The sequence below is a fragment of the Artemia sp. Qi Xiang Cuo genome, chromosome 15 (assembly GCF_049724085.1).
Source record: "Artemia sp. Qi Xiang Cuo chromosome 15, ASM4972408v1, whole genome shotgun sequence".
NCBI classification, from domain to species: domain Eukaryota; kingdom Metazoa; phylum Arthropoda; class Branchiopoda; order Anostraca; family Artemiidae; genus Artemia; species Artemia sp. Qi Xiang Cuo.
In genome coordinates, this window is record NC_142808.1 from 23,427,203 (window position 1) to 23,443,227 (window position 16,025).

The 16,025-nt window shown below is 33.7% G+C and overlaps 1 protein-coding gene across 1 annotated transcript in view; it reads left to right on the plus strand.

Moving 5' to 3' along the window:
* The window catches only part of LOC148943464 (sodium/myo-inositol cotransporter-like), a 48,961-nt gene that overhangs the window by 12,587 nt on the left and 20,349 nt on the right, over positions 1-16,025 (plus strand). The window contains exons 2-5 of the mRNA XM_089101143.1: positions 3,226-3,469; positions 6,527-6,677; positions 12,337-12,505; positions 14,913-15,128. Of these exons, the coding sequence (XP_088957269.1) occupies positions 3,226-3,469; positions 6,527-6,677; positions 12,337-12,505; positions 14,913-15,128 (780 nt within the window). The remainder of the gene's footprint in view (positions 1-3,225; positions 3,470-6,526; positions 6,678-12,336; positions 12,506-14,912; positions 15,129-16,025) is intronic.

Sequence of the window (16,025 nt, forward strand, 5' to 3'; positions counted from 1 at the left end):
CATTTTCACTTGTTGTTAGATTTTGTCTATCATCCATGCATCATTTTGTCTATCATTTTGTCATATCATCCTTAGGATGTCTACCCTCCATCCTAAGGAAAAACTAAGGTAGATAGCCAGACAGAACTAAGGTAGAGGCTGAGGTAATTATTTATTATTTTTCTAATTATACAATTTTTTGTATAATTAATAAAAATTAATAAAAATGAATACAACTTAATACATTAATAAACTTAATACATTAATAAAAATTAATGAAAGTATTAGTTTTATTTACTTGCATATTTATAATTTCAGCGTAAAGAAAATATCTTGTCACTGCAAGTTAGATAAGGAAATATAAACACATAAAAAAGACCAGAAAAAAGAGCAAAAGAGCATACACAGATAGCAATAATATAAAAAAATATACAGCAATAAAAGAAGTTTCTACCCCACTTAAGGATCAATAAACTAATAAGTACCATGAAACAGTAACTAGCATAAATAAGTCTAACTTCCGAATAAGGCCAGTATTTAACGATTCAATAGCTTTATTAGCCCTTGAATCCGGCCCTTTTTTCCTGGATTTTTCACTCTAAATTTTGAAGGGTGCTGGTGACTTGAATGATAGCTAATAAAATTAAATCAAGAGTTAGCGCTAGTACCATCAATATTTCAAATGATCCTATAGGTATTAGTTAGACCTGTAACATAGTTTACAAAACTGAAGGGAAGGGATTGAAGCCCTGCAATTCTCTGAGAAGGGTTGTTCAGATATAGAATCAGTCTTGTTAATTTTTTTCTTTCTTTCCTTCTATCATTTCCCACATTTCTTTTGGCGTTGAGACTTCTGGTTTGAGGTCAGTTAAATATTAACTCAAGCCGCCGGCGTCTAAAATTAAATTGAGAGTTAGCTTCAATTTCATCAATATCCTTAATGATTCTAAAATCATTAATTAGATCTGCGATACTACCTTCAAAATCAAGGAAAAGGGTTTGATGCCCCGTGATTCTCTTTGCATGTTTTTTTTCAGACATGTCATCATTCCTGTTACTTTTTTCTTTCTATCCTTCCACCATTTCCTTCTTAGAGATTTCAAATTGGAGGCCAGTTAAATATTAACTCACACACAATAGTGGCTTAAAATGAAATAAAGAGTTAGATTCAATATCATCAATATCCTTAATGATCCTAGAATCATTAGTTAGATGTGTGATGCTACCTACGATATCAAAGAAAAGGGATTTGGTGTCCCTTGATTCTCTGTGCATGCTTGTTCAGGGAAAACATCATTTCTGTTACTTTTTCTTTCTTTCCTTCCGCCATTTCCTTTTTATGTCTTAGGGATTTCAAATTGGAGTTCAGTTAAATATTAACTCAAACACGATAGTGGCTAACATGAAATAAAGGTTAGCTTCAACATCGTCAAAATCTTAATTCTCTCTGCATGCTTGTTCAGGGATAACATCATTCCTGTTACTTTTTCTTTCCTTCTTTCCGCCATTTCCTCTTTTTGTCTTAGGGATTTCAAATTGGAGTTCAGTTAAATATTAACTCAAACACGATAGTGGCTAACATGAAATAAAGGTTAGCTTCAACATCATCTATATCCTTAATGATCCTAGAATCATTAGTTAGATCTGAAAAGTCACCTGCGCAATTGAAGACAAGCAATTTTATGCTTTTTGATTCTTTGGGAATGGGCATTCTTGCATGGAATCAATATTGTAGCCCCTCAATCACTTTTCTTTGACATTTGCTTTTATTTATTCTTTTCTTTCATCAGTTTACTTCTTCTGCTATGTATAGGGAATTTTAAATTTGAAACCAGTTGAAGTTTAACTTGCAGATGATAATAACTGAAATTAAATAAAGAGTTAAATCAACATCGTAAATAAGCTTGATTGACCCTAAACGCCATAGTTAGATACTGAACATGGTCTATGAAATTGAAGAGGTGGAATTTGAAGCCGGGAAGGCATCATAACATCTAACCGTCAGGAGCACTACAAAATCCGTCATAAAATCGGCAAAAAAATCCCTCAGAACCACTATTCCGTCACAACATCGACAGTCATAACATCGACACGTCAGTTCATCGACAGTAACAATCGATACCCGTCAGAACGTCGACAGTCATAACATCGACACGTCATAACATCTAAAAAAAAATTCATAACGAAAATCCGTCAGAACCACTAACCGTCAGAACGTCGACAGTCATAACATCGAAATTTTTTTAGATGTTATGGAAACCTAACCTAATTATTAAAACCTGATATATAAAAAACCTAATATATTAAAACCTAACCTAACCTGAGCGAAGTATTTTTTTCATAACGAAAATCCGTCAAAACCACTAACCGTCAGAATGTCGACAGTCATAGCATCGAAACGTCATAACATCAAAATTTTTTTTTAGATGTTATGACGTGTCGATGCTATGACTGTCGACGTTCTGACGGGTAGCGATTGTGACTGTCGATGAACTGACGTGTCGATGTTATGACTGTCGACATTCTGACGGTTAGTGGTTCTGACGGATTTTCCTTGTCGACGAAATAACGTTCAGTGCTTGTGACGGCTTAAAATGGTAGCCCCCCTTTGAAGCCTGACACTTCTAAGAAAATTGGACAGGGTTGTTTCCGACTAATACCAGTCAATAAAGCATGCTGAGCATAAGTTGGGTCACTATAGACTGTGATTGAAAAAAAACCGTCACTTAATTTTCACTTGAATACTTAAAGACGACAGTTGTTAAAGTTAAATAAAGAGTTGATCTGAAATCACTGATTGGATTTGCAACGGCACCTGTGAAATTGCAAAGAAGGAATTTGAAGCCTGGTGATTCAGAGAACAGTCCTACATTACCAAATGTGATTGTGATTGAAGAAAATAGCAGTAGATGTTTTTGCGAATGCTAAGGGTCAGCTTAAAAACCAGAATCTCTCTATTAGATTCCTTATTAGACACCCAATATATGTGATAATTCCTGCAACGATAATTAGGTCTACATGTCGTCTCCAAAATTAATGAAAAGGAATCTGAAGCTTCGTGATTCTTTTAGAGTAGAACACGTCTATCATATAGAGAATCATTCTTATAGTCGTTCAGTTTTTTTTCTTTTTCCTTTGTATTTTGTTTCTTTGATTCTGTCTTTTTTTCTACTTTTTATTTTGCGTGAAAATTTCAAATTCTAAACTTATTTGAATGTTAAATAGCATTGATTATTTAAATTTTAGATGATTGTGCAGAGGACTTTGGCTGCTAAATCACTATCGCACGCTCAGGGTGGTACTCTGTTTGCTAGCTGGTTCAAAATTTTGCCAATTTTTATGCTGATTATTCCAGGAATGGCTAGTCGTATTTTGTTTACAGATGAGATTGCGTGCGTCACCGAAGAGAAATGTATGGCCTTCTGTGACAATCCAGTGAGCTGCGTGAACAGTGCATATCCTCGCCTTGTTCTTGGAATAATGCCAGAGGGTTGTACTATTTTTAAATTTCCTTGATTACTATTAGCGTTAATTTGAGAAATGAATATAATGCCAAAAAAAGGCTGCTTGGACTAAGGATCTCTGTTAAAGACAGATAATCGAAAGTGAAATAAAACAAAACAAAACATGGAGTCCAACACTTTGGTTATATACCATCATTGGGGATATTTTATTTTGACCCATCTGTTTTATGCTTGATTATTCGGACTCAATATGTGGGTCTGAACTCCAAGAACCACATCATATCCATAATTACCAACATTGCAATAGCGTTTGCCGACGAAAGAAAGATACCCGATGCAAAAAATAAATGCTTTATAAATAAATAAATTTGCTATTAGAAATAAACGAGAGGAATGTGAACTTCTGTGCCAGTTTTTCCTCCAGTAATTACTATTGATTTATTTACGTTGTTACATAACTCAGTAACAACCAGGTGTGTTCTATTGCACATACTCTCTGAAATATCTCAATTAGGCATTAGCGTAATTATCGTGTTATTTTTTAATTTTAAGTAATGGGATAGCAAATCAGCGATTGCAATTGAATTAAGAAATTCTGGCGTGAATTTAATTCCCTTTTACTGTTTATCCTTCACAGAATCATAACTTTTATAGGATTTCTATTCTCCTGGGAGGTGACACATTAATTCAAGACTGATCATAAAGATGACAATTTTTCTTTTTAAATCTTTTTGTTTTAATTTATTGACGCTCTACTAATTTAATTCAGAGTGATCAAGTAAAAAATTCATCCGCACTTTCTCCTAAGCTATCGTGATTTATGCAAATTTCATTCTTAGCGTGAATTTTGTATAATGTGATGAATGATTCCCCGTCCCCCGATTTTATAGGATCATATGTTTTATGCGATCACCCCTTGGAAAAATGAACTTTTCCAAAGTCGTGACCAATCTTGATTGTTTTTTCAAACCAGAAAATGTTAATGTGCAAATTTTCAGAAAAACTGATCAAGCCCTCTTCAAGAAAAATATATACAGACATATACACACAATTACTGGTTTTTAATTAATAAAATATGTAATATTAATTAATTGGCGTCTGGTGGTGAGTGTCCAATGCTTCCATCCAAACAGCGGGATACGTCTGGCGTTCCTTTTGAGATGATAGTGGAATTTTCAAGCTATTTTGTCATTTAACTCAAGAAATACTACGTACAATATACCGCGATTATAGACAGGTGTACGGAGGTCGACTCCAACAAATTCGAAAGTTTACCCTTGCGATTTATGTATGGTCATTGCAAACGATATTCGAAAGGGAAATTGCTTGAGGAGGATTGAAGAATTGAAAAGCCAATCCAAGTTGACTTTTACTGGAGTCGAGTAAAGCTCGAGAAATGTGAATTTCTTTTCCAGCTTTTCCCCAGTAATTATTTTGCTTTACCTACAATGTTACATAATTCAATAACAACCAGGCGTGTTCATATTGCTCATACCCTCGTAAATATACATATTATACATTAGAACAATTATTGTGTTATTCTTTAGTTTTTAAGTCAAGGGGTGGCAAATCAGCTATTTCAGGTATTAGGATTTGTATTCCCCTTGGAGGCGATCGGCAGTCTCAGCATTAATTTTACTTATTTCTTTGTTGAGCGGCACTAAAGTAAAGCACTCCTTCATTTCGTTATAATTTTGATTTGCAAGGCAATGTTCAAATACCTCCTTAATTAAACTACCGCTTAAAATTGTATCCTCACGTAATTCAATTTCACTGAAGTCATTTTTCGAAAGATTTCGATTTCGCAGTTCTAGGACATACTTTGCAAATGTTTTCTGTTCAGGATCGACACGTATATATATATATATATATATATATATATATATATATATATATATATATATATATATATATATATATATACATATATATTTGAACTTCCAATGGTGACTTTCTTTTATCAACAATTCGGGTGTTTGACTACGGCTGCTCCGGAGTTAAATGCGTAAACACTGACAAAATCATTTCCAGCTATTAAAATTTCCCTCCTAATGATAGCTCTAGATTTTCAATACACCGTGACAACTATTTATATATATATATATATATATATATATATATATATATATATATATATATATATATATATATATATATATATATATATATATATATATATATATATATATATATATATATATATATATATATATATATATATATATATATATATATATATATATATATATATATAATATACATATATATTTGAACTTCCAATGGTGACTTTCTTTTATCAACAATTCGGGTGTTTGACTACGGCTGCTCCGGAGTTAAATGCGTAAACACTGACAAAAATCATTTCCAGCTATTAAAATTTCCCTCCAAATGATAGCTCTGGATTTTCAATACACCGTGACAACTATTTATATATATATATATATATATATATATATATATATATATATATATATATATATATATATATATATATATATATATATATATATATATATATATATTATGTAAGGATGTGTAAGGTGAGAGCCTCGTTCAAGTGCACATTTGTCTCAATTGCTGGATTAGGACTACAGTTTTTTTTTTTTTTTTTTTTTTTTTTTTTTTTTTTTTTTGCCAAGTAATTACCTCTTAAACATAATAAATATATATATATATATATATATATATATACATATATATTTGAACTTCCAATGGTGACTTTCTTTTATCAACAATTCGGGTGTTTGACTACGGCTGCTCCGGAGTTAAATGCGTAAACACTGACAAAAATCATTTCCAGCTATTAAAATTTCCCTCCAAATGATAGCTCTGGATTTTCAATACACCGTGACAACTATTTTTTCTTTTGTGAATCAGGGTATGAGGGGTACGCAATTCCGTGGGGGGGTATGCCGGATATAGCTCCTATGTCTAAAATTCACCTCAGTGAGAAAAGCTCGGTACACCTGTACTTGTATTAATCCAAGCAAATTAATCGGTCTAAAATGTAATGATTTTAATGAGTCGGTTCATACAAATTTAAATTTCCCACACTGTTTCATATCATGCCCGTTTTATTTTAGGTATGCGTGGAGTAATGTTGGCAGTGATGCTTGCCGCCTTAATGTCAGATTTAAGCTCAATATTCAACAGCGCCTCAACTCTGTTCACGCTAGATATATGGAGGAACTTAAGACCCAGAGCATCGTCTAAGGAAATACTCCAAGTTGGAAGGTAAGAAGAACGAGCTCGGGTAAGTCTGTTAGATCAATGGAAAGATCTCTCACCGAACTGAAAAATCATGATACAATTCAGAAAAAAACAAATTTGAGAAACAGGGCTTTAAGTCAATAACTATTCTGTAAATTTGGTCAGGTAATGTTTCTTATTTTCACATTTGGATAGGAGCAACTTACCTACATGTTTAGAATTATATATATATATATATATATATATATATATATATATATATATATATATATATATATATATATATATATATATATATATATATATATATATATATATATATATATATATATATATATATATATATATATATATATATATATATATATATATATATATATATATATATATATATATATATATATATATATATATATATTACAGTTCTTACAGTTCTTTTGTGTTCTTATGGGGGGGGGGGAATAAGGTGTATAGAGATTTTTGTAAAAAGGCTTAAGTTTACATAGAAAGGCCAAGATAGCTAACCAATAAAATTCTAGAAAGGAAAAAAAAACTGATCTTATCAGGGAAAATATTATTAATTTTGGTTGTTTCAGAAAAAAAATGAGACAGTTTGAATTTACATTTTCCATCTGAATCTCGTCCAATGTCGTTGGGCTAGCCTGCTATCTAATTTCTTACTTAGGTTCTGGCCACCGTGGCTGGACATTTTTGGGCCATGACACCTGTCAACTCATGAGTAAGAGCTCAATATGTTGTCCTATTGGTCTAATGCGTAACAATAGGGCTCTATTGATCTTGTTGAAGCTATTCGTCCATCTTTTTTCTCCGCCTGATTCATGGACGAAGGCCATGGAGAGACCCTTTAAGGGAATTTTCGGTATACCACTTAGCTCCTTTTAATTGATGGGGCTGAATCAATACTGTTGTTGCTTCTTGATTTTGTTCAGAATTATTTCAGTGGACTAGAGCCGTTGACGTACTTCCATATCAGTATAAGTAGTGATACGTCAGTGTACATGAATTTATTCTCGCAATCTGGCGGAGGCATCGTTTCTCGAATGCTAGAACTTTTCTTTTTTCTTCAGTTTTGAGTATCCAAGTTTCAATTCAAACATGGATTTGGGATAACTAGACTGGGCAATAGGCAAAGCTTAAGTTAAATAGATTTTAATTTTTTTAGAGGTTGGCTAGTTAATGGAAGCTAAAGCCAACAAGTGCTAGTCGTCGTCTTACATCATAACTATGGCGATTGTCAGCCAAGAGTAGGCTACCTTCGTTCCATGTTTTTTTTATGTCTCGTTAATTGTGCGTCTGCCACGGTCAAAGCCGATTTGATGTTTTTTTACCGCTAAAAACAGTCATTGCTTGTTTGCAGAGCAAATCTTTTGTCAGAACACTTGACCTGTGGCGCGTGTTGCTAATTGGACGGTAGTTTTGCATTCCTTCTTTCATCTCTGTTTTTGAACAGGGACACGTGCAGTCTTGCATTATTGACGGGATACGTGGACAATTTCCCGCGCCATCACAGTACTGACCGTTTATATTATCTGGTCTGTCACTAATGAGTTCAGTGGTGACTCTGTCTGGGTCTAGGGCTTTCCTTTACTTGACCAACTTGATCGCTGAATCAGTTTCTGACTTGAGTATGGGTCTAAGTTCTGATCAGGTAAGAGGAATCGGGTCATTATTTTAGGCTCAGCAGCTACTGGATGATGAGTTTATCTTTCAAGTACAGTGTTCATCTTTCGATTTTCATCTTTCAATTCCAAATCTTTTTCCCGTCTTTTTCCAGGGTCCCTGATATTTGTTGCTCTTATTTTTTAAATAAAGTCAGGTAGTATTCATAGCACTGATCCATTGTTCCCATTTTTAAACAATAATTCGTAGTCTCCGTATATCTTCCTCTTGTAGTTAAGTTTTGACCTTTTTGATCTCTCGCTCTATCTTCTCTTGCGGAGCTTGTAGGTATCTCGGCCGTTGGGGTGGGACTTGCTGAAGAAAGCTGCTTATCTTCACATAGCATGATTATCCTATATGTAATCTATGGCTTTTCATTAGAGGTTTTTCAACCAAGGGTATCCCTCGTTGCGTTGATCATGGCTGATGTGGCTTGTTTGGCCAGGAAGTCTATCTTCTTAGCGGTTGTTGAGAAAGAGGGATTTACCAGGAACCCTTGAAATCTGCCCGTTAAGGTGGGAATGTAGGTCTGCCTTTTCTTTTTGGATGACACTGAAGGTTTACCCGAAAATTTAGAAGTTTTGTTGGTTTTGACAATTGTATCATTCTTAGGGTTAATATAGTTTTTAGCTTCTTTATACCAATGCCATATAGCATCATTCTTCCCTATTAAATTTACTATAGGGTTGGTTCACACCCTTGCCTCCTCTCCGTTCATTGTAAATAAAATATACTGGTAATCTAGTAAACCCAACTTGGCTAAGATTCCATATTAGAATCGGGAATTGTATTGGATTTTAATTGCGAGTTACAGACTGAATAAAAAAAAAAAACTATTGTCTCGCCTTTTGTTTTAATCCAGGTCCCTCCCCAACCCTCCTCTAGGGAAAGGCCTATGACTTTTAGCTTTCCGCCTATTTTTGCGGAGTAGAATGGGATATTCGGGAGAGACACGAATTCCCCAATAGTACAAAAATAACCAACAAATTTTGAAGAAGGAGTAATAGCACGGCCATAGCAGAGCAGAACTGTAAAATATGTATAGCACCCAAGAAAATACAGCAAGTAAAGGAGAAAACAGGTAAATAGTACGATCTTACTAACATTTATTCTTAATTTAAATAAAAAATCACATTCCGAACTAGTCTCATAACTTGTTTTAATCCTGCCCCCCCCGGCCTTTCCTATGGAAAGGCTTATGACTTCTCAACTTTTTCCAGATTTTTGTGGAATAGGATGGGATGTTTGGGCTGAAAACGAATTCCCCAATAGTAAAAAAAACACTCGAAAATTTTGAAGAAAGCCTTACAGGAAAAAAAAGTAGCAGGCGAAAATTGTAAACTGTTTATAATGCCAAGAAAATAGGGAAGAAAAGGGGAAAAAACTGTTAAACAGGGGGATCCTAATAACCGTTATTCAAATTCAAATTAAAATGGCCACATGAAACGGTGTTGTAGGATTAACCATTGTTTATTTTTTATGGAGCTTTGTTTTTTTTTTATATATGTGAACCTCAAAGTTTCTTCAAAAATTTTTACTTTATTTAGCTTTTAGAGTGTTATGTAACACAACATAAAATGTGCCCAGGGTGACTAGAAGTAGCGTCCTACTTAAACTAATGCTATATTGCAGAATGTACAGCCAAATTCTATAGTATATACTATTTTAGTATTATAGGTTCATTTACATGTTAAGAGTCGCGATTATATTATTAATTTATTTGCTCCCATTGCCTTTTGAAAAATAAACATTTATATATCTATACAAAATAGATCTTGTTGTGTCGCGGTATCACTCAAATATTGTCTGAGAGTGGATGAACAAATACTGAAGCCTATGATCTAGAAATTTCATTTTGGTTTTATTGGAATATTCTTGAGGTTAATCACTGCTGCATTGCTGACTGTTGTGCTAAAATTGTATGCAATGCTAAAGTCAATGCTAGATTACTTAAAAGTATGAAACCTGAGAGCCAGAAAAATGTGTACTAGCTAGTAATTGTTTGTACAAAACTTATTTGACTAGTTTGGTTTGGGACGGAATGATTTTAAAAGTTTGTGAAACTCAACGATTTAAAGACTGTTAAGTTCTTTTCTTAAATGATTAGAAATATTAACTTGCTGATTTCAGTAAATCTCTGACTTACAAAATAATTTTATCTCTGGGGATTGTGTCTGCCACATGGGATAGCCATTCATGCGCTGACTATAGTGCTTGAAATCGTTTGATATTCAGGACTTGGTGTATCAACTCGTGACAATTATAAAAACAGAAAAAAATAGAGGTCTTTTAATATTATTTTGAGTTTTCATTTAAACCATTTTTTTTTTACTTATTATTATGTTTCAGGTAGCACCCTTGTCTTTGCCTCGTTTTAAGGAAATAGTGGACTAAAAAAATCCTAACTTTATAGACATTAAATAGTTTGTACTTGAATCCACATTTTCTATTATATCATCTTTCTTTGAAATAATATCTTTATTCAGTATTGTATTTTAAAGGACTAACAATTGCTTTTGACTACTAAGGTTCCTTGCGTCGGCCCGTTGCGGCACCACAGGATTGGTTTATTCAAATTTTTTGCACGTCCTAGTATTTTAAATATGTGAATCGCTAAAACGCCATCTATTTCTCTGTTAGTGAAGATTTGCAAATACCTGTTTCGAATGTCCTAAGATTTTAAAAGACATTTTTTTGTACATTCAATTGAGATGTATAAATACCACAAGCGGGAGGACCGTGGAGTTAAAAAAAAAAAAAAACAAGATTATATGTCTGTGAAATTATTCGTCAAGTTGAGAATTTATAGATGGACTGTAAAGATTATTCATAAATCATATATGAGGGGGGTTACTAAAGGAAAGAAAAATTGAGTTTAGACAGTTAAAATGTCACATAAGGGTTAGGTTTTGTCCTAGTAAGAAGATAATCATTTTGACCTCAACATAGCGCGTGATTATCGCTGGGTCCAGGGTTCCATCCCAGTCACCGCAGGGCTAATTTTATTTCCACAAAAATAAACCAAATACCTATTAATGGAGTTTAAAACAGAATGTAACGGTTATTCTTAACAAGTCTTGATAAATTAATACGTTATAGATTACCTTGACACGTTCACGCATTGAGCAAAGCAGATAAATTAACCGCATTATCCCCAAGGTTGACCCCAAATTAACCATAGCAGCGACAAGGTTGCTACTTATCCCTGTAGAAAAACCCAGCATCTTGAACATCTACTAGACACGATGGCTGTGTTCTAGCAATAACTCTGGAGGATCTTTACCCTTCATCCATCGTACACACACGGGGAATGATTACATTGACCTGGCGCTGGCCACGAGGTCCAATTAACAATGGATATTCAAGTAACAATAAAGAATAATAATAAATTTATTATAAAACATTGATCTCCTCTCCCCTCCTCCCCAAAAAAACTTTGAATTACTACCCTTTCTTTACCACTTCATTAAGATACTTACAACCAGAAAAATTGTCCTTTTAAATTTCTTTTGAAGGAAATCTAGGATCTCAAGAGCATCGCCACAAAAAAAATCTTCTCAAATGAGAAAGCTGCTGACACCCTGCTAGAATATAGTTCAAGGTGTAGTGGCCTGTAGTGATTAGGGTATAGTTTCCCTTGCTAATTTAAATAACTGAGCCAGTAGGAACAAAAGTGCCACTTTATACCTGTATTTTATACAAAAATTACAAAACTTTATTTGAATTCAAATTAAACAGAAAAAAACATTTCCAAGTATTTGCAATTCGACAAATAACAAAGATTTGGGGTGTTAACGAAAGAACAAGATTTTTTTCTGGCCAAACACCCCAGGGTACTTAATCTTTTGAATTTTAGTGCCACTTTGGCTGAAATTCTTCTTCTTTAGATTTCTGAAATTAATTATTGAAGAAACAGTGTTCTCACCAATCAGTCCTTCAGACCAGTCTCAGGATAAAAAATAAAATTCACCGGCCTAATTTGATTTTAATTCTTGTTTTTCAGACTATTTGTGCTTGTGATGGTGGCTGTCTCTATCATATGGATACCTATTATCCAAGTGGTTCAAGGAGGTCAAATGTACATCTACATCCAGTCAGTAGCTGCATATCTAGCACCTCCTATAGCAGCTGTCTACTGTGCCGCCATCTTTATAAAGCGGACTGATGAAAAGGTTAGATATATCTCCGAGCCACATCATTGTCACACATGTTGATAAAAAAAAAATGTCTTTGCCGATGGAGAAAGGGGCTTGTCATTTAAATAAATTTCCATGAAACATTATGTATTCTGGTTGAAGTGTTCGTGTCTAGTCCACAACAACAACAACAAATGTTGGTAAAAAAAAGCCCTATTAACAGCTCCTTAGTTTTAACGTCAAACTTTACTACGGAACTGGAAATGGACAGAAATTTGTCTGAAAAGCATCAACACTAATTTGGTCCTAGTTATTACCTACTATACATACTGGATACATATATATATATATACTGGATACATACAAGAATACATACTCTATCCTTGTATCTTTAACCAGGTGTGTTTTACCGAGAGGAAAACGCATCTTCCTAACTGCCATTATCTCTAATTACAAAAATTTCAAATACTGTATCCTAAACTAATCCATTCATTTTTTACACTTATAGAGGGCACTAGAACTTTCAATTTCCCTCCGAATAAGCAACCTCCAAGTTTTACAACCACAACTTCCATACGGAGTGGCTGAAAGACAATAACAGCCTAGAAACGACATCATTCTCTGATCAGTCCATTATAAACTTTACGTTTAAAAATTGAGCATTGTTCAACTAGACAATTAAAATGAAATATCCTAATTGGTAATGTAGTTGTGTGTGATTTTTATTTTACCCACGAAAGTGTCTAATATATGACTCCGATATTAGCTTATATGTCTTGCACTAGGTTCACACAGGAGTTAGCCCGTTCACGTAAAATCGTGGGTTCACGATTTTAGTGACTATCTGATTACCAAATTCAGAAAACTTATTTGCTATTGTTAGTAATTAAAAGTAGGGAAAACACATTTTGTGTTTGGATTTTTTATTTTATTTTTTATTTTATTTTCATGTAGTGCAGATTTTTTTAGAATATTAATTTTGGGAAAAAACAAGAGTAAAGACAAATTCAAGATTTGCTGGTATTTGAGAATGATGATGTTAAGGTTTTTTGTATCATGACTACATAAGCCACATAGATCTGCTTTTTCTAATGCTGGAACTTGACAATAAATGTATTATTGTTTACTTTAATTCTTGGTAAAACTGAAAAAAAATGCAATTGATTGAAACAAGTTGATAGTAAACAAAACTTATAATTAGCAAAATTGATAATAAACAAATAACATAATAAACAAACTGATAATAAACAAACTGATAATAAATAAAATTGACAACAAACAAACTGATAATAAGCAAAACTGTAATTGATTTCTCTTTAATACTCTGTACAATCTTCAGATTGTTTTTCTTGCAGAGATCTGACATTTTCAATTTGCCGTCCTACTAAAAAGAGCAAATTGACTATAAATTAAGTGGATGATGTGCATCACTTAGGTATCACTTTGGTATTGATAGGTTCACTCTACTCATCACTACGGTCCGAATGAAAAGAGAAGGGAAACTAGAATGTCATCAGATGTGTTCGGAAGAGGACATAAGACAAGGTTAATTGGAAATTGGAGCTTCAAAGGAAAAAATAAGCTATGGAGTTTAAAATAAGAGTGGGGTGGGAGAAGGACTAAGTCCTCCACTTTATATTCATGGCCAAGTGCTCCCCTTTATATTCTAGTATCCAGAGGTATTAGCCTTGGCCTTACTCTGGTACCATAAAAAGGAAGACTACAACTATAAGCTCTATATGTAATTCATCAATACATCGCCTCGGTTGCCAGTTGCATCACCCTGGGATCATTCTAGGGACTACTATCGTTCATGAAAAAGGAGATTGGAACTATAAATTTCCAACTATAATTAAAAATCACATAGGCACGATTTTGGTGGGCCATTTTCTGGCACATAGCACTGGTCGACCATTTTCGATAGGTATCAGTCTGGATAACACTGCCCTTTTAGTAATCTTTTTGGTGCGTCATTGTAATGATTGTCAAGTCACCACTATGGCGTAGTACATAAGTTGTAGGTCTCTGACCTACAACTTATGAAGTTTTTTTTCATTGTTCAACCTAATCTGTTCAACCTCTTTAATGGGATTTGTGAATTTTTCTTTATTTTGATTTACCCCCTGGATATTTTGGCTACCGCCCCCCCCCCCCCCAAACCTATATTTGAAAATAAAATTTTTGGCACTTCCACAGACAAAATGCCATTTTCATCAATAAAATGAAAAAAAGCTGCTTCCCCTGGATTTAAAAAAAAAATATTTTGCATGCCCCTACTTTCTCTTTAACTTAGGCTACTGAAGTTTCACCAGGAGCCCCAGTAGCTCTCTTATGATTTGCCTATTAATTGGCTCAATTAAAATTTTTAATTTAAACATGTCTCACTTTCTTGATGTCCAATAATATTCTAGTGCTCAATGTCATATTTAATGATTAATTTTAGGGTGCATTTTGGGGACTAATGACAGGACTAATCCTTGGCTGTCTTCGTATGATACTAGATTTCACATTTAGAGAACCGCGTTGCTATGAGGAAGATACACGTCCTTGGATTGTGCGAGGAATCCATTACACATACTTTGCTGTAATCCTGTTTTGGGTCACTGGAACAATTGCTGTAGTAGTCTCTTTGCTTTCAAAGGAAAAGGATCGTTGGAGAGTAAGTTGACACATATTTGAATCATGTTCCTAAACTAACATGTTTAATACATTTTTGATAGTAAACTTTTATTATAATTAAAATTATACTTTTAGATTAAGGTATTAAATGTGTCTAATAATATTTAAGTTAAATTGCGCATCTCTAAATATAAAATCAAACGTTTGTCTTTCTTTTTGTCTGTATTTACTCTGAAATAAATAGCCGAACAAATCTAGCTAGAACCGTGAAAATTTAGAAGTCCTTGAAATTGTAGAACCATAAAAATTTGTTTAGACCACAGAAACAAAAATAATTCCTAAGGAAATTTCAGAATTTTTTGTACAGATTGTTCAGTTGGAATATAGTCATTTCTGCAGCAAGTGAGGACCGAAGGCCCGAACACTGACTGAGCGAAGCGAATGCATACCTGCGAGGGCTGAAAGCCCCAACCCGTTATTACGTAAAGGCTGGAGAACCGAGCTTCTGATCATAATGGTCGACGTGAGGCAAAAAAATGCGACTGTCGAAGGATTGAACCTGTTCATGAAGGTTGAAAGCTATAGCTAAAGACAGTAGTTTTCCTTTTACGCTTCAAATATTCTCTTCAGTCTATATAGTAGACAGTTTTTTGTAGATTTAGTAGACTGCGGGTTCTCTTTGTTTTTTTTTGGTCGTAACTGGCTTTCAGTTCTATTTTTCGACTTTCTAGCTTTTATTATTGGATTCTTGTATCAAAGATGGTTTTCTGTTTTTTTTTCAGTTTATTTTTTTAACTGAAGACTGGTTAGCCAATAAATATTGGCATATCAGCCAATAATACAAAAATAAATATTGTCAAGAGTCAGCAATCATAACAATTATGTGGCGAGCAACCTTTTGATTAATTTCAAGGGTTGTGAAGGGGTTCCTGGCTTT